This window comes from Dama dama, chromosome 1, assembly GCF_033118175.1.
Source record: "Dama dama isolate Ldn47 chromosome 1, ASM3311817v1, whole genome shotgun sequence".
Lineage (NCBI taxonomy): Eukaryota > Metazoa > Chordata > Mammalia > Artiodactyla > Cervidae > Dama > Dama dama.
In genome coordinates, this window is record NC_083681.1 from 19,734,980 (window position 1) to 19,761,357 (window position 26,378).

General features: G+C 38.4%; 1 protein-coding gene and 1 pseudogene across 1 annotated transcript in view; one reads left to right on the forward strand and one right to left on the reverse strand.

Moving 5' to 3' along the window:
- The window catches only part of DDX10 (DEAD-box helicase 10), a 281,000-nt gene that overhangs the window by 135,455 nt on the left and 119,167 nt on the right, over window positions 1-26,378 (forward strand). Inside the window, exon 14 of the mRNA XM_061144350.1 lies at window positions 22,046-22,165. Coding sequence (XP_061000333.1) covers window positions 22,046-22,165 — 120 coding nt within the window. The remainder of the gene's footprint in view (window positions 1-22,045; window positions 22,166-26,378) is intronic.
- Window positions 2,419-20,815, reverse strand: LOC133064493 (DNA endonuclease RBBP8-like; annotated as a pseudogene).

The window sequence follows — 26,378 nt, forward strand, 5'->3', positions numbered from 1 at the left end:
ATTTGCTTCATCCTCCATATTCACCTGACCTCTTGCCAACCTCTTCAAACATCTTGACAACCTTTTTCAGGGAAAACTCTTCCACAATCAGCAGGAGGCAGAAAATGCTTTCCAAGCATTTGCCGAATCCTAAAGCATGGGTTTTTATGTTACAGAAATAAACAAACTTATTTCTCATTGGCAAAAATGTGTTTAACAGGTCCTATTTTGAAGAATAAAGATGTATTTGAGCCTAGTTATAATGATTTAAATTTCACAGTCTGAAACTGCAATCACCTTTCACCAACCAATATTAATGTAATTTGTTCTTTTAAATATGCATAGAAAAGATAGCAATAGGTGTCCCATTGCAACACATGTATTCTTTATTTAGTGAATTCTCTATCACAGGATTTGCTCAAGTAGAAACTGTTTCAGTTTCAGAGAGATTATAGGCCCCAGCATTAGGAAAGTAAACTAAAGTTTCCCACAAACAATGTTCCAAAAGTTTTTACATTAGTGACATTGTGGAGTTCTGAGAGGAGCATAAACTTCAGTGTTTGAGATTATAAAATTTGAGTTTGATGGGTCTGTGTTTAGAACCTGACTCTGTCTCTTTTAGCAGGATACTTGTTTAATTTAATTCATTTTGTTTAATTTAATTCCCATAAGATGCGGGATATACCTCAAAATGAAAGTTGTGAGAAGTAGATGAAATGTAAAATATCTAGCATGGCATCTGGCGTATGGCATCTTTAATTAGCTACTGTTCTATAAACTTCTCAAAGAAAGGTTTAGTGACCTTCCGATTTACTGGTAAGCCCATCTGTGTTGGCACTTGTCATGTATTGGAACTTAAGACAAATTTCACAGTATCATGGCATGGGTTAAGAAATAGGCTTTTTTGGGAACAGGGTACATCTTACGGGGAAGAGCCGAAATCAGCAAGGAGAAGGTAAGGCATTGGTTTCCTGTCATTTTGTTATTCTGCACAGAGGGATGCCGGAGCTTTGACAGTGTGCTCAATATAAAGCGTAGGCAGGTCTCCTGTCCTATATATTATTCTGTCTTATAGAGAACAAGTGGTAGATCAACCTTATCCATGAATTGTCATACAGACAATCAGACAGAATATAGTGGATGCCTATAGTCATCTATCTAAAAGTTCATCTGTCCAGCATGTGGAGACCTGAGGCCCAGGGGAAGTTGGGTTTGCCTTGCTAAGGGGAGAAGCTCTCATTTTGTCTCTCCTGCTGGGAGAAGGGGGTGAAGTAGTGATGCCACCTCACTGATGAGGCACCCAGAGTGACTCCTGACTACATTTACAGACAAGTTCTCCTTGCATCATAACCAGGGTCAATGAATCCACTTTCTCAATGAGAAAGAATCAAGTGTGAAATATTATGCTGTTTATGTTGATGTTGGACTAGGTAACAGAAGAATGCCTTTCAGCCTCTTTGAATGAATGTTGCTCTCCACAAAAATTGGTCTCAATTTGGCTAGTCTCAGCTCAGCTTCACAAATTATTGGTTCTTAGGCACTTCCTTTAAGACTTAAACTGCTAGTAAGATGAAGTCCATATCCTCAGGGAGTTTGGCATGGTGTCTAAAGAGGAGTAAAATAGACGTAGAAGAACTTTTAAAAAATATTTATTTATTTGTTTGGCTACATTGGATCTTGGTTGTGACAAGATCTCTCCTTGTGGCACAGGCTTCTGTAGACCTAGTTGTGGCATGCAGGCTTAGTTTGCTCCATGGCATATGGGATCTTCGTCCACCAAGCAGGGATCAGATCTGTGTTCCCTGCCTTAGAAGGCAGATTCCTAACCAGTGGACAGCCAAGAAGTCCCTAGAGGTGGAAGAATTTCTTAAAAATAGAAGTAGAGTATAACAAAACCATGAAACATAATCACCAGAAGACTGAGGAAGAAAATGAGAAAATGTCTCAAAAGATAGCAAATGTTGAAACTTTTTTATTTTCAAAACTGTAATTTGGTATTACCAAATGAGGGCTTCCCTTATAGCTCAGTTGGTAAAGAATCCACCTGCAGTGCAGGAGACCTTGCTTTGATTCCTGGGTATTTGATTCCAGTATTGCTGGGCTTCCCTTGTGGCGCAGCTGGTAGAGAATCCGCCTGCAATGCAGGAGACGTGAGTTTGATCCCTGGGTTGGGAAGATCCCCTGGAGAAGGGAAAGGCTACCCACTCCAGTATTCTGGCCTGGAGAATTCCATGGACTGTCAGAAAGAGTGGAACATGACTGAGTGACTTCCACTTTCATTACCAAATAAAGTAGTAAACAGCTGTTAACTGTAGAATGCAACATAAAAACACTTTATTATTTTAAAGATGCAAAAGCAAGAAAATACAGCATAAACTTATCTACATTTTTAAATAGCCATCTGTGTGATGGATAAATGCCATTTAAACACATTCAATAGAAAAATGACTTATAAATCAATTTACAGAAGATCAAAAAGTCTGTGTAATACCAACTTTTAACTCTAAATAACTAAAATACTTGTCCTCTCTTCTGTTTTTGCTGCTCTTTGCCTTTAGGGAGAAATCTTACATTGTAAGGCTGCCGTCTTTCTGGATGAGGACAGGGATCAAGGTCTTTCCATACAAGTCTGAATGGAAGGAAAACCAGTTTTCCTGAAATTCTCTCGTGTGTTGGGTGGAATATGGCGAAATTGGTGTCTTGAGCAGGAAACCAACTTCGTTCATCTTTATTCTGCTGGAAAATCTGCATAAAAATTTCACATTTCTTACATGTGTATCCAAACAATTTTCTTCTCTCTTCCTTTTTCCAAACTGCCTCAATATGAGGAAAATTTTGTAAGTCAGTGTTTTTCATTACCTTTAAAATATGGCTCCAAAAATGCTTTTTGTCTGACTTTATCTTGTTTTTTACTAGGAGTGGTTGTTTTTTTTTTTGTAATAATAGACAGTTCCTTCTCTTTATCTGCCACCCGGGGGAAGCTCTCTGCCAAACAGGATTCATGTCATCTTCCAAACTATCATTCATTTGTCTTTCTCCATTTGGACTTTTTTCTCCCTTCTCCTCTTGCTTCTTCAGTTTTACAAGCATAGTTTCACTAACCAGTGTACAGTCCATGTCCACTGCTTTTCCTCCTGCTAATCTTGACTGGCTGCCATCCTTTGTATCTACTACAGTAATACCATTTTATACTGAGAAAGGTCTGCTCCTGGATCTATAGTCCACTGAATATTTTCAAGGATATACCTTGGTTTTTTTGTGGGGATTTTGCTTTAGCAATTCTCTGTGGACTTAACTGAAGAACTGATGCAAGTTTACATACTCCATGGATTGACCTGGTTTTAATCATTATAGACTCATGAGAATCAGCACCCTTCACATCATCAGAAAGATTATCTCTAAACTTCTGTGTGGATGTAGAGGGAGTTTAAATACAGAATTTTCTTCCTTTATTTGTAACAGTGTTTCATTATCTGGAGATTACTCAAGGACTAGAAAAGGTACTCCTGTAAACAGGGCTCTTCTGGGGAATCTTTGATTAACTTGCAGCTCACCCTCAAGTGTGAGGAGGAAGAGTCATTTCAGAATGGGCTTCAGGGCCTCATGGAGAGTCACTTCAGTTCAGTTGCTCAGTTGTGTCTGACTGCGACCCCATGGACTACAGCACACCAGCCTTCCCTGTCTGTCACCAACTCCCGGAGCTTGTTCAAACCCCTGTCTTTCGAGTCGATGATGCCATCCAACCATCTCTGTTGTCCCCTGCTCCTCCTGCCCTCAATCTTTCCCAGCATCAGGGTTTTTTCCAGTGAGTCAGCTCTTCGCATCAGGTGGCCAAAGTATTGGAGTTTCAGCTTCACAATCAGTCCTTCCAATGAACACCCAGGACTGATCTCCTTTAGGATGGACTGGTTGGATCTCCTTGCAGTCCAAGGGGCGCTCAAGAGTCTTCTCCAACACCACAGGTCAAAAGCATCAATTCTTCAGTGCTCAGCTTTCTTTATAGTCCAACTCTCACATCCATACATGACCACTGGAGAGTCACTTGCCTAAATCTGATTTTAGAGTTCTGACTTTCCTGGCTTTTCTCTTGACACTGAATAGCTGAAAATGGATCAAACAGATCCAGAGGTTTATCCATCCATCACATAGTCTCCATTCATGGAAGAATGACTGTCCAGTGGAAGAGAAAACTCTTTTTCTTTATGAAAAGAGGCTTGGGGGTGCTTAACTTCATCTTCACTTTTCTTCCTCAATTTTCTTCCTTTTGATTCTGCCTCCCAGTGGCAAGTATCTGCTTATTAGAAGATGACTGGTTAATGATCTTGTTCACTTCAACCCCAAGGTGAGGACTTTTGAAAAAGGTACCATCTTCAGATTTTGATCTAGGTTTCTCTGATCTAGAAGTAGAAGTGTTACTGAAAGGCCTGTTTTCAGGTGGGTTGTTTTCCTGGTCTCTAAAAGAGAAGGGGACAAACCTGTATTCCTTTTTTTGTGATCTCCTTTCAGATAGTGGTAGAGTTCATCACCAAGAGGGCTCCTAGGGCCTTGAGGTTCAGATTCTTCTTGAACACAAAGTCCGGGTGTTTCAGCAGCAACTGTAGCTATATTATCAGGAGGATAACTGCTTTTTCCTTGTGTTTTAGCCATTGGAGCTTGACTCTAATCACAAGTGTCCACTAGTATAATTTCACTTTCATTAAGTTTATGTTGTGGTTGAGTTGAAGACTGGTATTTTTCTCAATTCATGTGCACACCCTAGTGCTCCAGGTTAGTTTGTTTATCGGACTTGAAGGTTTGTTTGTTTGTTCTGTTTATCGGACATGGAGGTTTTCCTTTCTTCATAGCCAGTTAGCGCTAGCAAATGAAAAGGTTGTTATTGGTGAATCTAGAATAGCATCTTCCTCAGATTCACAGTCAGTTGCTTGATGTGGTTAATCATTCTCAATTTTCTGCTGCAGCTGTTCAGAAAACTTTTTATTTTTTCCTGTATTCTTTTCATTCATAAGCTCTATGATAAATTTAAGATTCTGCTGCCAAAAATTTTCAGACTTTGCTGTTTCTTCCTCATATGTTCTTCAGTTAGTGCACAGCAATCACATAATCCTGCTCTTAATTGATCTTCTAAAATTTTAGTGGTTTCATGAATGACTGTTGCTCTCTCAGCTGTTGATTTTTGATGAAGAACTCTAGTCTCTGTGCATCTAAAATTCGTTCCTTTTTCAGTTACTTTTACTTGTAAACCTTGTATTTCTTTACCATGATACTCCTTTCAGTTCACTTAAGTTCCTAAGCTGTGTTCAATTCTTGGTGACCCCATGGATTGCAGCATACCATACTTCCCTCCTCCACACTTCTACTGGTCAGTGTTTTCTGACGTGTTCTGTTACGTTATGCAGGTCAGAAGTTGTCTTTGGCCAGTTTAAACTCAGCTTGCAAGGCTGCCTCTAGATTCTTGAAAGCCCTGGCAGGCAAGCAGGCATGCTCAGAGACTGGAAGGAGACAGCCTCATGCTTTTCCCCTCTTTCCCTCACTAACCCACCAAAATGTCCGTGGCCACGCTGCCCCACTCAGGGCAGCCCACACTCTCCAGGGCTGGGGGAGGGCCTGAGGGCCGCAGCCCCGCTCCCCTCTCCTGAGCCTTTCCAGTGTTGAATCTTAATTTAACTTTCCTTTTGGGGGAGAATTTCAAGCATTTTTTTCACTGAAGTACAATTAACTTACGATGTGATAGTTTCTGGTGTATAGCAAGGTGATTCAGTTATACGTGTGTGTGTGTGAGACATGCCAAGTTGCTTCACTTGTGTCTGAATCTGTGTGACCCTATGGGCTGTAGCCCGCCAGACTCCTCTGTCCACGGGATTCTCCAGGCAAGAATACTGGAGTGGGTTGCCATGCCCTCCTCCATGGGATCTTCCTGACCCAGGGATCAAACCCGTGTCTCTGAAGTCTCCTGCATCGGCAGTCAGGTTCTTTACCACTAGCACCACCTGGAAAGTGTGTGTGTGTGTGTGTGTGTATATATATGTTCTTTTTCATATTCTTTTTCATTATGGTTTATTAGAGATATTGAATATAGTTCCCTGTGCTATACAGTAGGACCTTGTTAAGATATTATGTGTGTGTGTGTGTGTGTGTATATACATATGTATGTATATATATATATATATATATAGTAGTTTGCATCTGCTAATCCCAAATTCCTAATTTATCTGCCTGCTTCCCCTTTGGTAACGTAAATTTGTTTTCTGTTTATGAGTCTCTTTCTGTTTTTTAGGTAAGTTCATTTATATCATTTTCTTAAGATTTCACATATAAGTGGTATCATATATTTGTCTTTGACTTATTTGACTTGAGGAAAAAAAGGCAACCCACTCCAGTATTCTTGCCTGGAAAATCCCATAGACAGAGGAACCTGACGGGCTATAGTCCATGGGATCGCAAAGAGTCGGACACGACTGAACAACTAACAGTACTTGACTTACTGTGATAATCTCTAGGTCTATCCATATTGCTGCAAATGGCATTATTTCATTCCTTTCTGTGTCTGGGTAATATTCCGTTGTGTGTGGGTGTGTGTAGGTGTGTGTTCAGTTGCTCAGTCGTGACCAACTCTGTGATCCCATGAACTGTAGCCTGCCAGGCTCCTCTGTCCATGGAATTTTACAGTCAAGAATACTGGAATGGGTTGCCATTTCCTACTCTAGGGAGTCTTCCTGATTGAACCTGTGTCTTGTGTCTCCTGCATTGGCAGGTGGATTCTTTACCACTGACCACACTGGGCAGCCCCATTTGTGTGTGTGTGTGTGTCTGTATATGTATGTATGTATGTATGTATGTATGTATACCACATGTGCTTTATCAATTCATCTGTCAATGGACATTTAGATTACTTTCACGTCTTGACGGTTGTAAATAGCGCTGCAGTGAACACTGCAGTGCCTGTATCTTTTCAAGTTATGTTTGCTCTGAATGTATGCCCAGGAGTGAGATTTTTGGATGATACGATGACTAGTTTTAGTTTTTTTTAAGGAGCCTTCATACTATGTTCCATAGTGACTGCACAGACAATGAGAAGGGTTCCCTTTTCTCCACATCCTCTCTAGCATTTATTATGTGTAGACGTTTTCATGATGGTTGTGCTGACCAGTGTGAGTTGATACTGCAGTGTAGTTTTGATTTGCTGTTCTCTAATAATTAGCAGTGTTGAGCATTTTCTCATGTGCCTCTTAGCCATCTATATATTTTCTTTGGAGAAATGTCTGTGTCATCTGTCTTCTTTTTTTGACTGGGTTGTTATTTTGTTGTTGAGTTGTATGAGCTGTGTATTTTAGAAATTAAGCTCTTGGCAGATGCATTGTTTGCAAATAGTTTCTGCCAGCCCGTAGGTTGTCTTTTCATTTTGTTCATGATTTCCTTTGCTGTGGATCAAGGATATTGCTAACTCCTGCATGGGCTGTGACTGGAACAGTAAGAAGAGTGATGTAAAAAAATTTAAAATGTTGCTTGGCTGTGGAGCATCAGGAATTTGGAGCTTAGCAAAAATTTTGTTTTACCACTTGGGGAATTGTAGTTTATAGCAGTTTTTAGTAACTTTTAATTCAGAATGTTGCATCTTAGTGTTATTCTTCAGTCATTAAGTCCGGCTCTCTGTGACTCCATGGAGGGCAGCGCGCCAGGCATCCCTATCCTTCACCACCTCCCGGAGTTTGCGCAAACTCGTGTCCACTGAGTTGGTGATGCTGTCTGACTGTCTCATCCTCTGCCACCCCGTCTCCTTTTGCCTTCATTCTTTCTTTGGTGGCCAAAGTATTGGAACTTCAGCTTTAGAAATAGTTCTTTCAATGACTATTCAGGGTTGATATTCCTTAGGATTGACTGGTTTGGTCTCTGTGCATTCCAAGGGACTCTCAAGAATCTTCTCCAGCACCACAATTCAAAAGCATCAATGCTTTGGCACTCAACCTTCTTTATGATCCAACTCTTACATCTGTACGTGACTATTGGAAAAGACATAGCTTTGACTATATGGACCTATATCAGAAAAGTGATGTCTCTGCTTTTTAATATGCTGTGTAGTTTTATCATAACTTTCCTTCCAAGGAGAAAGCATCTTTTAATTTCATGGTTGCAGTCACTATCTGCAGTATTTTCTTGGATCCCATGAAAATAAAATCTGTCACTGCTTCCACTTTTTTCCCTTCTATTTTTCATGAAATGACAAGACCAGATGCCATGATCTTAGTTTTTTGAATGTTGAATTGAAGCCAACTTTTTCACTTTCCTCTTTCACCCTCATCAAGAGGCTCTTTAGTTCCTGTTCACTTCTGCCGTTAGAGTGGTATCTTTTGCATATCTGGTGTTGCTTATATTTTTCCTTGCAGTCTTGATTCCAGTTTGTGATTCATCCTTCCTGGCATTTTGCATGATATACTCTGCAGATGAGTTAAGTAAGCAGGGTGAAAATAGACGACCTTGTCATACTCCTTTCCCAATTTTGAACTAGTCAATTCAGAATGCTACATTTTAGTGTTACAGATTTACTAATGAAATAGCAGGTACTCATTCTAAGAGAAAAACAAATAAATGGGCAAGAATTTGTCAAAACCTTTCAGTTGCTGTCAGACTTTTTAAAGTGTTTAAGTTAAAAAGGGCAGATTGAAATTATATTGATCACTGCATATTCAGCATGCAATTTGCCAGCACAAAAAGGACAAAGTAATAGAGTAATGAAGGACAGAAAATTTCTCTAGTTGTTAGGCTTTTGAGAGATTTTTTAAAAATTAGACATCAGATTTAGTTGCATATATGGTCCTGCTGAGAAAGACACTTTTATAATACATTCCTTGAATGATTCCTTGTGTTTTAAAGAAAACCATTTGTTGTTGCCCAAGTTTTGATTTCTGTTTTATGGAGTTTTTGAAAATGTTCAGGAAAATTATGATTCTCTCCTCTGTGACATATATTTCATAGCTGGACATTTGTACTTGTTATTCCCCTTTATCTTTTTTGCCTACCCCGTCCCCCACCATAGGATTTAGAATGCCAGCCCTAACTTTGTTGGCATTGGTTATATGATCTTGAAATCCTCTTAACTTCTACAGATACATGTGTATGATGTGTTTTTTCTCTAGGTGATTTTGGCCTGTTAGTCCTTTCTGGTTCTGTATTTAATAATGCCAGTGTTTTAAAATCAATATTATGTTTTGCATCAGTTCAGTTCTGTCACTCAGTTGTGTCTGACTCTGCAGCCTCATGGACTATAGCATGCCAGACCTCCCTGTCCATCAAAAACTCCTGGAGCTTACTCAAACTCATGACCATTGAGTCAGTGATGCTATCCAACCATCTCATCCTCTGTCGTCCCCTTCTCCTCCCGTCTTCAGTCTTGTCCAGCATCAGTGTCTTTTCAAATGAGTCAGTTCTTCTCATCAGGTGGCCAAAGTATTGCAGTTTCAGCTTCAATATCAGTTCGTCCAATGAATATTCAGGACTGATTTCATTTAGGATGGACTGGGTGGATATCCTTGTAGTCCAAGGGACACTCAAGAGTCTTCTCCAACACCACAGCTCAAAAGCATCAATTCTTCAGCACTCAGCTTTCTTTATAGTCCAACTCTCACATCCGTACATGACTACTGAAAAAACCATAGCTTTGACTATATGGACTTTTGTCAGCAAAATAATGTCGCTGCTTTTTAATTTGCTGTCTAGGTTGGTCATAGCTTTTCTTTCAGAAGCAAGTGTCTTTTAATCTCCTGGCTGCAGTCACCATCTGCAGTGATTTTGGAGCCTGCAAAAATAAAGTCTGTCACTGTTTCCACTGTTTCCCCATCTATTTGCCATAAAGTGATGGGATCAGATCCCATGATCTTAGTTATCTGAATGTTGAGTTTTAAGCCAACTTTTTCACTCTCTTTCACTTTCATCAAGAGGTTTTAGTTCTTCTTCACTTTCTGCCATAAGGATGGTGTCATCTGCATATCTGAGGTTATTGATATTTGTCCCAGTAATCTTGATTCCAGTTTGTGCTTCATCCAGCCTGGCATTTTTCATCATGTACTCTGCATATAAGTTAAATAAGCAGGGTGATAGTATACAGCCTTGACATACTCCTTTCCCGATTTGGAACCAGTCTGCTGTTCCATGTCCAGTTCTAACTGTTGCTTCTTGACCTCCATACAGATTTCTCAGGAGGCAGGTCAGGTGGTCTGGTATTCCCATCTCTTTCAGAATTTTCCATAGTTTGCTGTGATCTAGACAGTCAAAAGGCTTTGGCATAGTCAATAAAGCAGAAGTAGATGTTTTTCTGGAACTGTTGTGCTTTTTTGATGGTCCAGTGTTGTCAGTTTGATCTCTGGTTCCTCTGCCTTTTCTAAATCCAGCTTGGACATCTGGAAGTTCATGGTTCACATACTGTTGAAGCCTGGCTTGGAAAATTTTGAGCATTACTTTGCTAGCCCGTGAGATGAGTGCAATTGTGTGGTAGTTTGAGCACTCTGGCATTGCCTTTCTTTGGGACTGAAATGAAAACTGACTTTTTCCAGTCCTGTGGGCACTGATGAGTTTTCCAAATTTGCTGGCATATTGAGTGAAGCACTTTCACAGCATCATCTTTTAGGATTTGAAATAGCTCAACTGGAATTCCATCACCTCCACCTGCTTTGTTTGTAGTGAGGCTTCCTAAGGCCCACTTGACTTCACATTCCAGGATGTCTGGCTCTAGGGGAGTGATCACACCATCATGATTATCTGGGTTGGGAAGATCTTTTTTATATTGTTCTTTCATGTATTCTTGCCACCTCCCTCTTAATATCTTCTGCTTCTGTTAGGTCTGTACCATTTCTGTCTTAAATTGTGCCCATATTTGCATGAAATGTTCCCTTGGTATCTCTAATTTTCTTGAAGAGATCTCTGGTCTTTCCCATTCTATTGTTATCCTCTATTTCTTTGCACTGATCACTGAGGAAGACTTTTATCTCTCCTTGCTAGTCTTTAGAACTCTGCATTCAAATGGGTATATCTTTCCTTTTCTCCTTTGCTTTTTGTTTCTCTTCTTTTCACAGCTATTTGTAAGGCCTCCTCCGACAGCCATTTTGCTTTTTTGCATTTCTTTTTCTTGGGGATGGTCTTGATTCCTGTCTCCTGTACAGTGTCATGAACCTGCATCCATAGTTCTTCAGGCACTCTGTCTGTCAAATCTAATCCCTTGAATCTATTTGACACATCTGCTGTATAATCATAAGTGATTTGAATTAGGTCATACCTGAATGGTCTAGTGATTTTGCCTACTTTCTTCAATTTCAGTCTGTATTTGGCAATAAAGAGTTCATGATCTGAGCTGCAGTCAGCTCCTGGTCTTGTTTTTGCTGACTGTATAGAGCTTCTCCATTTTTCGCTGCAAAGAATATCATCAGTATGATTTCTGTATTGACCATCTGGTGCTGTCCATGTATAGAGTCTTCTCTTGTGTTGTTGGAAGAGGGTGTTTGCTATGACCCGTGCGTTCTCTTGGCAAAACTCTGTTAGCCTTTGACCTGCTTCATTCTGTACTCCAAGGCCAAATTTGCCTGCTACTCCAGGTATCTCTTTACTTCATACTTTTCCATTCCAGTCCCCTATAATGAAAAGTATATCTTTTTGGTTGTTAGTTCTAGAAGGTCTTGTAGGTCTTCATAGAACCGTTCTACTTCAGTTTCTTCAGCATTACTGACCAGTGCATAGACTTGGGTTACTGTAATATTGAATGGTTTGCCTTGGAAAAATGAACAGAGATCATTCTGTCGTTTTTGAGATTGCGTCCAAGTCCTGCATTTTAGACTCTTTTGTTAACTATGATGGCTACTCCATTTCTTCTAAGGTATTCTTGCCCACAGGAGTAGATATAATGGTCATCTGAGTTAAATCCACCCATTCTGATCCAGTTTAGTTCACTGATTCCTAAAATGTTGTAGTTTATTCTTGCCATCTCTTGTTTGACCACTTTGAATTTACCTTGATTCATGGACCTAACATTGCAGGTTCCTATGCAATATTGCTCTTTACAGCATTGGACCTTGCTTTTATCACCAGTCCCATCCACAACTGGGTGGTGTTTTTGCTTTGGCTCCATCTCTTCATTCTTTCTGAAGTTATTTCTCCACTGATCTCCAGTAGCTTATTGGGCAGCAATTGACCTGGGGAGTTCATCTTTCAGTTTCTCATCTTTTTGCCTTTTCATACTGTTTATGGGGTTCTCAAGGCAAGAATACTGAAGTGGTTTGCCATTCCATTCTCCAGTGGACCACATTTTGTCAGAATTCTCCAGCATGACCTGTCCATGTTGGGTGGCCCTACATGGCATGGCTCATAGTTTGATTGCATTAGCAGGGCTGTGATCCATGTGATCAGTTTGGTTAATTTTCTGTGGTTGTAGTTCTGTTTGGCCCTCTGATGGATAAGGATAAGAAGCTTATGGAAGCTTCTGATGGGAGAGACTGACTAAGGGGGAAACTGGGTCTTGTTCTGATGGGTGGGGTATGCTCATTAAAGCTTTAATACAATTTTCTGTTGGTGACTAAGCTTGTGTTCCCTCCTTGTTATTTGACCTGAGGCCAAACTATGGAGAGGTAATGAAGATAATTAGGACCTCCTTTAAAAGGTCCAAGGCATGCAGTGCTGCCCTGAGTGCCCCCCACCCTGCAGCAGGCCACCACTGACCCACGCCTCTGCTGGAGACTTCTGGACACTCACGGCAAGTCTGGGTCAGTCTTTTGGGGTCCCTGCTCCTCTCTCCTGGGTCCTGGTGCACACAAGGTTCTGTTTGTGCCCTCCAAGAGTCTGTTTCCCCAGTCCTGTGTAAGTTCTGGTGGCTCTATGGTGGGGTTACTTGTGACCTCCTCCAAGAGGGCTTATGCCATACCCAGGTCTGCTGCCCCCAGAGCCCCTGCCCCTGCAGCAGGCCACTGCCGACCCGTACCTCCTCAGGAGACACTCAGATGCAGTTGTGGCTCAGTCTCTGTGGGGTCTCTGGGTCCTGGTGCACACAAGGTTGGTTTGAGCCCTCCAATTGTCTCTGGTGGGTATGGGGTTTAATTCTAAATGTGACTTTGCTCCTCCTACTGTCTTGCTGGGGCTTCTTCTTTGCCCTTGGACGTGGGGTATCTTTTTTTGGTGGGATCAAACACTCTCCTATTGACGGTTGTTCAGCAGCAGGTTGTAACTGTGCAGTTCTCGCATGAGAAGATGAGCACACATCCTTCTACTCTGCCATCTTCCCCTACTTTTACTTATCACTGTTTAATAAATGGTGTATTTTAAAGAACATCCAGTTTTAAATGATTGAACGTCATACAGACACACTTTTTTGAAATGTATACGTGTAGGCTGGCCTTTAACCTTTCATTTGGTACTTTATTCTTAGCCAGCTTTGTAAACAGTAGAAGGCAGAGCTTGGAAACATGACGTATATGTAGTTGTGCATATGACTGTTACTGGATTTGGTGGTGATGTTTATTTCTCTCTTAGTTAAGATATATCCCATGCATGTCTTGTGATTTACTAATGTTAGCCAGTTTAAAAAATGGCACACGTTAAAACCTTGGATAACCAGTAGCAGTGATTACCTTGTCTTGGCAGTATGGGAGGTTGACATCAGCACCTCTTAAATGTCTTAAAATGCTTGTCAAACATGGCTTAACTAATCAGTTACCGAGTCCAGTTTGAATTTAGTACATATCTTAGTTCTCTTATTGTAGCTCTTTGTGAAGGCTTTAAATCATAGAAATTCTCTTTCTGTAACTTAGAGAGTAGAAGTGTGTGTGTTTTGTGTATAATATCGTAGAGTATGTGTGTATAAGATTGTGGAGAAGTAGAGAGCTGCTTCCCCAAGAGAGAGTGTACCTTAGTGTCATCGTTTTTACAGTGGTGTTGTCAGTGTTGCCCCAAGTCTTTGAATTTAGTTTATTGCCACCATTATTGCCTCCTTTAGGGAGTCAGTCTCCCTTAACTTTGTTAACTGCATGGATATGTGATAGAAATTAGCTTTCCTTTTGATACTGCTGAATTTTTAGTATGTAGCTTATAATATCTGTAAGTTCTTGACGAATTTCAGAAGTTGTAGGAGACAACAGAAATGTGATATTGCCAATTTGGACACTCGTTAAAAATGATATCCATGCTGTCATTTCTAAAATCTAAAAGGACAAAAAGCATGTATCAGGCTGTATTTCTAGAAATTGCTTCCAGCTGCCTGCTTCCTAATATAGAAATGTTTATTAAAAGTGGCAGGTTAAAAATTGAGTTCCTAAGGCAAATATGGCTAGCTCTAATTTTGCTAAAGAATTGGAAATACCTGAGAAATTGCTTATAGTGGCTTCAGTGTGGAGTGAGGGGCATGGTTGGAGCAAATAATACGTATTTCTAGGCTAGCAAAAAAAAAAAAAAAATAGTAAACAGCCTAGATAGTTTCATTGAACTAAAGACAAATTTACTAAGGTAGTGAATTAGAAATATGAATTATCTTTATATTTTATGCTTTGCAACAGTATAAAAATTGCTGCAAAGTTAGAATGAACCATTTAAGATAGTAGATAACATAGAGACAGTGATGGATTTGCCTGGCCATGAAACTCAGTTGAGGATGAGACTTAAATTAAGGAAATAAGCAGAGTAAAATATGGTTGAGGTGGAGAAAAGAAATTTAAATCTTACCTAGACTAGTTAGAGGAAATGAGATTTAAAGAAGTATTAGACTGAAATGCTATGAAGCAGCTTTTTAAAATCGGAAAAATCTGTGTTAATTCTGACAAGAAATTAATGACAAAAAGAAGATACATGTTGAAGGAGGAAAAAAAGAACACTGGTGTTTCAATGAGTCTTTGCTGGGGGAGCCTTTGAATAGTAAGAGAAGAAATAGAGAGCAGTGGCAACTATATTAGAGATAGATTTGAAAATTGTTTTTGTGAAAGCATTCACTGGTTATGGTGGCAGGTTAAGAAGCACATAATGGAATGTATTCTAAGGTAAATTGTAGATTCAGGGAGTAGGAATCATGAAGGAGGAATCTAGCGATGAAAAATCTTTTGAAGGTTGGTTGTGCCTTTGTTGTTGTTCTTCAGTCATTAGTTGTGCCCAACTCTTTGTGATCTCAGGACTGCAGCATGGCAGGATTCCCTTTCCTTCAATATATCCTGTAGTTTGCACAAACTCATGTTCATTGAGTTGATGATGCCATCCAACCACCTCATCCTCTGTCACCCCCTTGCCTCCTGCCCTCAATCTTTCCCAGCATCAGTCTTTTCCAGTGAGTCAGCTCTTTGCATCAGATGGCCAGTGTATTGGAGCTTCAGGTTCAGCAGCAGTCCTTCCAATGAATAGTCAGAGTTGATTTCCTTTAATATTGACTAGTTTGATCTCTTTGCAGTCTAAGGGACTCTCAAGAGTCTTCTCCCACACCGTAGATCAAAAGCTTCAATTCTTTGGTGCTCAGCCTTCTTTATGATCCAACTCTCACATCTGTACATGACTACTGGAAACGTTTGCCGGCAAAATGATATGTCTGCTTTTTAATACATTGTTTAGATTTGTCATAGCTTTTCTTCCAAGGAGCAAGCGTCTTTTAATTTCATGGCTGCAGTCACATTCCACCGTGATTTTGGAGCCCAAGAAAATAAAGTCTGTCACTGTTTCCATTTTTTTCCCCATCTATTTGCCATGAAGTGATGGGACTGGATGCCATGATCTTAGTTTTTTGTGTTGAATTTTAAGCTAGCTTTTTTACTATCCTTTTTCACTTTCATCAAGAGAGTCTTTGGTTCCTCTTTGCTTTCTGCCATTAAGGTGGTATCATCTGCATATCTGAAGTTATAGATATTTCTCTCAGCAATCTTGATTCCAGCTTGTGCTTCATCCAGCCAGGCATTTTGCATGATGTACTCTGCATATAATTTAAATAAACAGGATGACAGTATATAGCCCTGACATACTCCTTTCCCAATTTTGAATCAATCCATTGTTCCATGTCCAGTTCTAACTGTTGCTTCTTGACCTGCATACAGATTTCTCAGGAGGCAAGTCAGGTGGTCTGGTATTCCCATCTCAAGAATTCTCCACAGCTTGTTGTGATCCACAAAGTCAAAGGCTTTAGGATATTCAATGAAGCAGGAGTAGATGTTTTTCTGGAATTCCTTTGATTTTGCTATGATCCCACAGATGTTGGCAGTTTGATCTCTGGTTCCCCTGCCATTTCTAAATCCAGCTTGTACATCTGGAAGTTCTCAGTTCACATACTGTTGAAGCCTAGCTTGAAAGATTTTGAGCATTACCTTGCTAGCATTTCAATTGAGCACAGTTGTGTGATAATTTGTACATTCTTTGATATTGCCCTTTTTTAGGTTTGGAATGAAATCTGACCTTTTCTAGTCCTGTGGCCACTGCTGAGTTTTCCACATTTGCTGGCATATTGAGTACAGCACTTTAACAGCATTATCTTTCAGGATTTGGAATAGCTCAGCTGAAATTCCATCACCTCCACTAATTTTGTTCATAGTGATGCTTCCTAAGGCCCACTTGCCTTCACCTTCCATGATGTCTGGCTCTTGGTGAGTGATCACACCATCATAGTTATCCAGGTCACTAAAGACTGTTTTGTACAGTTCTTCTGTGTATTCTTGCCACCTCTTAATATCTTCTGATTCTTTTAGGTCCGTACCGTGTTTCTGTCCTTTATTGTGCCCATCTTTGCATGAAATGTTTCCTTGGTATCTCTGATTTTCTTGAAGAGATTGCAATACTCATTGTGTGTTTTCCTATTTATGTTGACTGGTTAAAATGACTCTTTTAAAAAGAATCATAAATATTTCATAATAAATATCTTTTCATTGCTGCTTAACATGTTATAGTTATGTTAATCATTTCTTATTACTTTATACATTGAAACTGCAGTTCAGTGTATTAGTAGTGCATGGTCTTATTGACCATACAGAATAGAAAAAGAGAAAGACGACAATTTAATTAGTGGTGCATGGTTTTATGGATCATACAGAATAGAGAAAGTTTAACGTTTACTTACGTTTGCATTTTAGTATAATCATAAGAACTGATCTAACCTTAAAAAAGTGAAGAACTTTGTTGGGCAATGTGGGCTTTCATATGTTTGATTTTGTGTTTGAATAACACATATTGTTTATAAAATATTTAAAAATTTGGAAGGATTTATAGAATGGGTCTTTTAGGCAGTTTTACTTGATATTGGCACAAATATCAAGTAATGAGACAAATAAATTATGTAACGGCTATTATGCTTCTTTTCAGAAAGGGGGTGGGGTTAGGGTCTTGTAACTTGAGTAGCATGTTCTGAGCAATGACCTTTTGGTTAATATGCCAATAGCATAGGCACAGAAGCTGAAATAAGCAAGGGGACTACATCAGACCTGAAAACTCTCCACAGCAAATGAAACAAGTTAAAAAGGCAATGTAGGATGGGAGAAAATATTTACAAACTATATATCTGATAACTGGTCAATATTGTTTAGATATATAAGGATCTCATACAACTCAAAAACAAAAAGGCAAATAATCATATTTTTAGATGGACAAATGGTGCAAATAGACTTCTTTTTCCAAAGAATACATACCAGTGGGCAACAGGTATATCACTAATCATCAAAGAAGTTTAGATAGCTTTAAAATTGTCAAGCAGTGTATCCTTAATTCATATTGTAAAATTAAAATATGTGAATTACTGTAGTTCAGTAAATGTAGGATGTGTGTGTGCTAGTTATGCCCCGATTCTTTGTGACCCCATGGACTGTAGCCCGCCAGGCTTCTCTGTCCGTGGAATTCTCCAGGCAAGAATACTGGAGTGGGTTGCCATCCCCTGCTCCAGGGGATCTTCCCGACACAGGGATTGAACCCAGCTCTCCTGCATTGCAGGCAGATTCTTTACCATCCGAGCCACCAGGGAAGCCAGTAATACAGGATGTTTGAAGATTATGTTTACATGACAGGCAATTTTGCTTTTCTTAGAAAAAAACAAACAAACTAGTTTTACTAGGTTTGGTTACTTAGGTACTAAAGTACCTAAGTTTTGGTACTAAAGTACTTTTGGAATTTGGAAATCAGTGTTTATAAATGCTACAAATGCCCTGATCTTTAACATGAAGGCATAATAGATATCCTCTAAGATTCCCATCAGGCTTGATAGTTCTTTATTTTGTTAGTGTTTGTAATTTTTAGATGCTTATGCTGAGGTAGGTTTTTCTCATTGATTATATTTTGAATCTTCTTGAGGCCAATATTAACTAACATGGCCCTTTTGATTGGAACTGTTATTATGTTTGTAGCTGTTCTTGTTCTTTTATCTTCCAAGTTATTCCTGGCAACCTGCTACAGCAATCACTGTCAAGAATGACTTGATGCTTTACCAACTTTGTATTTTATGACATTTTCCTCTTGGCATTTTATTTTAAAGTATAGCATACATGATGTAGAAGAAGTGCAAATAGAAATGAAAATGGGATTTTGATGTTTTATGTCTTGTCAGGAAATCTTTCATTATACTTTGATGAAGTATGGCACAAACCTAGAAACATGGAAATTTTGTTACTTAAAAAGTTAATTTTATAAATATTATAAATATCTGCTTCTTAAAACCAAAGCAAAGCGAAACGAAAGAATTTTACCCTATATGGCAAAGGTACAAACATAAATGGGAGAAAATATTGAAGCATCTTTGACAAATGAAGAAATTTTACAAGTAAATAAAATTCCTGAAGTTCATTAAAAATGCTGGCAAAAGATATATACAGTGCACTGAAAAATAAATGCCTTTGTAAAGATGTCTTGCTCTGTTTAATATAAAAATACATATTAAAACTTCCCTGAGATTTTTTTTTGCCTAGTTGACTGGTAAACGTAAAGCCTGATATACTTTGTTTAAATAGATATGGAGAATCAGTTACTCTCAAATTGTTTTGTAAGTTTGTATAACTTCTTTGGAAATATCTTTCAAAATTTAAATACACATATGCTAGACTCAGGGGATTAGATCTGATAGACAGAGTGCCTGAAGAACTATGGATGGAGGATTGTGACATTGTACAGGAGGCAGGGATCAAGACCATCCCCAAGGAAAAGAAATGCAAAAAGGCAAAATGGTCATCTGAGGAGGCCTTACAAATAGCTGAGAAAAGAAGAGATGCAAAAGGCAAAGGAGAAAAGGAAAGATATACCCATTTGAATGCAGAGTACCAGAGAATAACACAGAGAGATAAGAAAGCCTTCCTCAGTGATCAGTGCAAAAAAATAGAGGAAAAAAAATAGAATGGGAAAAACTAGAGATTTCTTCAAGAAAATTAGAAATACCAAGGGAACATTTCATGCAGAGATAGGCACAATAAAGATAGAAACAGTATAGACCTAACTGCAGATAATATTAAGAAGAGGTGGCAAGAATATACAGAAGAACTGTACACAAAAAGTCTTCATGACCCAGATAACCACGATGGTGTGATCACCCACCTAGAGGCAGACACCTAGAGGCAGAGGAAGTCAAGTGGGCCTCAGGAAGCATCACTATGAGCAAAGCAGGTGGAGGTGATGGAATTCCTGGTGAGCTACTTCAAATCCTAAAAGATGATGCTGTGAAAATGCTACATTCAGTATGCCAGCAAATTTGGAAAACTCAGCAGTGGCCACAGGACTGGAAAAGGTCAATTTTCATTCCATTCCCAAAGAATGTTCAAACTATTGCATAATTGCACTGTCTCACATACTAGCAAACTAATGCTCAAAACTCATTTGATTCTTGGGAGATAAACTGAGATAGCTGAAGAATACATACATACAACTTTTGAACTGAATATCCTTTACAAAATAAACAAACATGTGTTACCTGCTAAAATTAACATTCAAAAGAATGACATTGAACTGAAACTTTATAAGCTGTATATGAAATACTCCCATCAGTGGACACACAGAAGATATTTGTTCATCACGAATATATCACTAATAATAATAATGCAAAAATGCAGTGATGTTTGCTACTCAGTTCAAACATCTATTCCTCAAAAGGAAGGTTTCTTTGACTTCCTCTCCTTACTCTAGACTAGCTAGGGCAGGCATCCTATTAAAGAATTCATCCTCTGTATTTTGTCTGAGCACTTAATACATCTGTGATTAAATAATCTAAAATTTTCCCCCATTGATTAAGTTAGGTTCCTTGAGGGTTGAGACTCCATCTGTCTCTTTCACTGCTGGGGCATTATATACTATGATATACTCTGTGTTGATAACAATGCATATTTGAATGAATGAGGATTAATTCTAGAATATCAGACCAACACCACAGCCTATTAGGAAAATGCATGTTTGTCTTCTCACCCGTGTTGGCATTTCTGTTCCTTCTTTCAGTGACTTCCCTAAAACAAATGAGCGATTTAACCTTTTAGTGTGTGTGGGTAGGAAGGGGAGAACACAGATCCCTTTTAGAAACCATGAACATTAACATAAAATTGCAAAGATGTAAATACCCCCAAGTTTTGTTATTTAATTTCAGTGATATCATGGGTTTCCCTGAATCTCTTGATATAGACCCACATCACTCTGAGGTTTCACTCTGAAGGATTGATTTTTCTATTATTTTATTTTATTTTATTGTGACAGTTTTTGGTATCTTTGCTTTTTGACCATGTCTCTTGTTCTGTAACTGGCCTTTTGTGTTTTATTACAAAAAATTTCAAACATACAGAAAGGTTGAAAAAGTTTACTTTGATACCAAAATATCCATCACTCATGTTCTGCAATTATCTTTTTACCGTATTTCCTTTCTCATGTAGTTTTCTGTCAATCCATTCGTCATCCTTTTTTCATTTAATGCATTTTTGAGTAAGTTGCCAATATCATTATACTTTTTTCCATATACTTCAGCTTGCCTGGCATTAACTAAAGTTCAGTATTGTTTACAGGATTCTTTTTTGAGGTAGAAATTTATATACAGTGAAACACACCAGTTTTAAGTGTAACATTTGATGAATTTCGACGGGTGTATACACAAACTCCTATTAAGCGGTAGAACAAGTCTCATCACCGCCAGAAAGTTTGCTCCTGTTTCTCCTCATTATTTTTTTGTGCTTTTATTTAAGCAATTAAATCTTACTCCTGTTTAATTATTTTTATGTTATAATGATCCCCTCAGCTTTGCACTGTTTGATAGGCATTCTCTCTGTCATAAGTTGAAGGTTGATGACAAAATATCTGCCAACCCAGGATTGTTAAGAATCAGCCTAGTGATAGAACTAAGAAGATCTAGTGGGAGTTAGGAACATAATCTCCAGCCTAGGGGTTCTTCCATAAGTGTCTACAGGGTAAAGCAGGTGTGGGAGTAATGACTGGGTGGGAGGAAGTCTTATTAGTGCCCTGTCTTCACATGGTACTAAAGGGAGCAATTTATTTTGGTTGACAAAATGCCTGTTCATGAGATCGTACTTCTTTTAAGAAGTAAGACTTTTCACCTTTGAACACATTTCACCTTTGTGCAGTAAGACCATTTCACCTTTGAACACAACTTACCTATCACAGGATGTTTTCCAGTATTCATATATTACTGTAATGAGAGGAAGTCAAAAATAATGTATTAGAGTCATTTTGCTTTCCAGGGAAACATTTTTCTAGTCTAAAAGTTTTAAGTTTTTTCTTAAAAGTTATAGCTGTTTTTTAGAATGTGTTGTTTTTAGCTGAAAAATAGGTTGCTTTCCCTTATATGTCTATTACAGATAACTACATTATCTGTAGTTTCTAATGCTTCAACATTATCAGGATAGAGCAGTTTAGTAACGAAAGTTTAGTAACAGTTTAGTAACAGTAGAAATTTAAGGTTATTTATGTCTAACACTCATAGTGAAATTTAAACTCCTTTAGTGCTGATAATTTTATTTCTAGACAGCAACTTTGGTGCTTCTCATTAGCCAATGAGCAATAAACACATTCAAGTTTGTAAAGTGTATTGCCAGTGTTAAATTGTTAATATAAGATAGCCATTTAACTAATCATCTGTGTTTTGTTTTTTTTTTTTTGGTATATTCTGACACAGAAGAAAGAACCTTCTAAATCCAGTGTGAAGAAAAAAGTGACCAAGATTGCAGAAGCAAAAAAAGTAATGAAGAGAAATTTTAAAGTAAATAAGAAAATAACATTTACCGATGAAGGAGAGGTAAGATTCTATAAATGCTTCATTTCTGAGGTATTTTCCAAGTATTAGAAAGTTTGATTCTACTGCTGACATGCCATTTTTAATAAGAAAAATGTTTCTCAAGACCTCTCAGGCAACTCCTTTAATTGTTTCTGTAGGTATTTGGTCAGCTCTACATGTGTAGGCAAGAATGCCTTTGTGACAGTAAGCTGGGCTACTTCTTAATGATTAACAACAGAGTTTGTTTTCTTTTTTTTAATCAGAGTATAGTTGCTTTAAAATGCTGTGTGTGTTAGTTTCTGCTGTATAGCAAAGTGAATCAGCCATACATGTGTGTGTATATATATAATCCCTCTTCCTGGCATTTCCTTCCGATTTAGGTCATCACAGAGCATTGAGTAGAGTTCCCTGTGCTGTACAATCGGTTCTCATCAGTTAATCTGTTTTATACATAGTAGGGTATATATGGTGCTTCTTAGGTGGCTCAGTGGTAAAAAATCCACCTACCAATGCAGGAGATCCAGATTCAATCCCTGGGTTGGGAAGATCCCCTGGAGGAGGAAATGACAGCCCACTCCAGTATTCTTGCCTGAAAAGTCCCATGGACAGTGAAGCCTGGCGGGCTACAGTCCACGGGTTCGCAGAGTCAAGAGTCAAACACCACTAAGCGACTGAGCGCCATCATGCAGCAGTGCATGTATACCAGTCCCGGTCTCCCAGTCCATCCCAGTCCCCGTCTCCCAGTCCATCCCAGTCCCGGTCTCCCAGTCCATCCTGGTCCCGGTCTCCATTGGTATCCATAGTTTGTTCTCTGTCTTTCTGTTTCACAAATAAGTGCATCTATACCATTTTTCTATGTGGTTCATTTATGCCATATATATTCCACATATATGTGTTAATAAATAATATTTGAACCATGGTTCAGAAGAAAGGGGACATATGTATACTTATGGCAAATTCATATCGATGTCTGGCAGGAGCTATCAAAATATTGTAAAGTAATTATCCTCCTATTAAAAATAAAATTAAATAAATAAACTTATTTTAAAAAAGAAACAATACTTGTTTTTCTCTTTCTCTCTTTCTTCACTCTGTATGATAGTCTCTGGGTCCATCCACATCTCTGCAAATGGCACAGTTTTGTTCCTTTTTATGGCTAAATAATATTCCATTGTATGTGTATACCACATTTTCTTTATGATGGATGTTTAAGTTGCTCCCATGTCCTGACTGTTGGAAATAGTGCTGCAGTAACAATGGGGTGCATGTTTCTTTCTGAATGATGATTTTTCTCTGCATATATGCCCAGGAATTCGATTGCTGAGTCATATGGTAGTTCTAGTTTTAGTTTTTTTAGGAGCCACCACACTGTTCTCTCTAGTGGCTGTTACAGTTTGCATTCCACCAACAGTGTAGGAGGATTCTTTTTTCTCCACACCATCTCCAGCATTTATTGTTTGTAGATTTTTTTGGTATATTTTTTTAAAAATTATTTATTTTTTAATTGAAGGATAATTACTTTAAGGAATTTTGTTGTTTTCTGTCAGACATCAACAAGAATCAGCCATAGGTATACTCATGTCCCTTCCCTCCCGAACCTCCCTGCCATCTCCCTCCCTATCACACTCTTCTAGATTTTGTTACAGAGACCCTGTTTGAGGTCCCTGAGTCATACAACAAACTCCCACTGGCTATCTGTTTTTACATATGGTATTGTGAATTTCCATGTTACTCTCTCCATACATCTCACCCTCTCTCTCCTCTCCTCCTCCCGTGTCCATAATTCTGTTCTCTATGTCTGTTTCTCCATTGCTGCCCTGCAAATAAATTTATCAGTACCATCTTTCTAGATTTCATATATATGCATCAGTATAAGACACTTTTTTTCTCTTTCTGACTTACTTCACTCTGTATAATAGTCTCTAGGTTCGTCTGTCTCATTAGAACTGACTCAAATGTGTTCCTTTTTATGGCTGAGTAGTATTCCATTGTATATATGTAGCACAGCTTTATCCATTCATCTGTTGATGGACATCTAGGTTGCTTCAGTGTTCTAGCAATTGTAAACAGTGCTGCAGTGAACATTGGGCCAAATGTGTCCTTTTCAATTTTGGTTTCCTCAGGATATATTCCTAGTAGTGGAATTTCTCGGTCATATGGTAGTTTTATTCCTAGTTTTTTAAGGAATCATCATACCATTTTCCATAGTGGCTGTATCAATTTACATTCCCACCAGCAATGCAAGAGGGTTCCCTTTTCTCCACAGCCTCTCCAGCATTTATTGTTTGTAAACTCTTTAATGATGGCCATTCTAACTGGTAAGAGGTGGTTATCTCATTGTAGTTTTGATTTGCATTTCTCTAATAATGAGCGCTGTTGAGCAGCTTTAAGTGTTTGTTAGCCATCTATACCTCTTCTTTGGAGAAATGTCTGTTTAGGTCCTTTTCCTACTTTTTGATTGGGTTGTTTGTTTTTCTGGTATTGATTTGCATGAGCTGCTTGTATATTTTGGAAATTAATCCTTTGTCAGTTGTTTCCTTTGCTATTATTTTCTCCCATTCTGAGGGTTGTCTTTTCGCCTTATTTATAGTTTCCTTTACTATGCAAAAGCTTTTAAGTTTAATTAGATCCCACTTCTTTATTTTTGTTTTTATTTCCATTACTCTAGGAGGTGTGTCATAGGGGATCTTGCTTTGATTTATGTCATCAAGTGTGCTACCTGTTTTCCTCTAAGAGTTTTATAGTTTCTAGTCTTACATTTAGGTCTTTAATCCATTTCAAGTTTATCTTTATGTATGGCATTAGGAAGTGTTCTAATTTCATTCTTTTACACATAGCTTATTTCCCAGCACCACTTATTGAAGAGGCTATCTTTGCCCAATTGTATATTCTTACCTCCTTTGTCAGAAAAAAAAAAAGGTACCCATAGGTGCGTGAGTTTGTCTCTGGGCTCTCCATCTTGTTCCACTGATCTGTGTTTCTGTTTTTGTGCCAGGACCATACTGTCTTGATGGCTGTAGCTTTGTAGTATAGTCTGAAGTCAGGAAGGCTCCATTCTTCTTTCTCAAGACTGCTTTTGCTATTTGGGGTCTTTTGTGTTCCATATGAATTGTGAAATTTTTTGTTCTAGTTCTCTGAAAAATGCCATTGGTAATTTGATAGGGATCACATTGAATCTGTAGATTGCATTTGGTACTATAGTCATTTTCACAATATTGAGTCTTCCTACCCAGGAACATGGAATATCTTGCCATCTGTTTATGTCATCTTTGATTTCTTTCATTAATCTCTTTTAGTTTTCCATATACAGTTATTTTATCTCCTTAGGTAGGTTTATTCCTAGATATTTTATTCTTTTTGTTGCAATGGTGAATGGGATTGATTTCTTAATTTCTCTTTCTGATTATTCATTGTTAGCATATGGGAATGTAAATGATTTCTGTGTACTGACCTTGTATCCTGCGACTTTGCTAAATTCACTGATTAGCTCTAGTAATTTTCTGATAGTTTCTTCTGGGTTTTCTACACATAATATCATGTAATCTGCAAAGACTGAGATTTTTTACTTCTTCTTTCCAGATCTGGATTCCTTTTATTTCTTTCTCTTCTCTAAGTGCTGTACCTAGGACTTGTAAAGCTATGTTGAATAGTAGTGAGAGTGCACACCCTGTCTTGTTCCTGACCTTAGAGGGAAGTCTTTGTATTTCACCATTGAGAGTAATGTTGTTTGTAGATTTTTTGATGATGGCAATTCTGACTGGTGTGAAGTGATACTCACAGTTTTGATTTGCATTTCTCTAATAATTAGTGATGTTGGGCATCTTCTCATGTGTTTGTTGTCCACCTGTATGTCTTCTTTGAAGAAGTTTCTATTTAGGTCTTCTGCCCATTTTTTGATTGGATTGTTTCAGGGTTGGTTCTGAATTTCCCAGATCCTGTTTTTATAGATAAGACTTTCTTGTCATGGGGTCCATCTCTCATTGTACTCTGTGGGAACATGCAGAAGGATAATAACACAACCTCTCACCACAGCTTCTTTTGCTTGACTATAGAAAGCCTCTGCTCTGTGATTCCTCAATTTTAGATGCTATATTGGCTTGTTTTTACTTACTGGCCTGCTATGGGAAAAATTCTCTGCTTTAAAATAACCTTAGATGTATAGGTGTCTGGTTTACATTTCATAATTACCTGGTCTTAGTGTAAATACATCCCCATAGAGTAGGGAAGAGGTTAC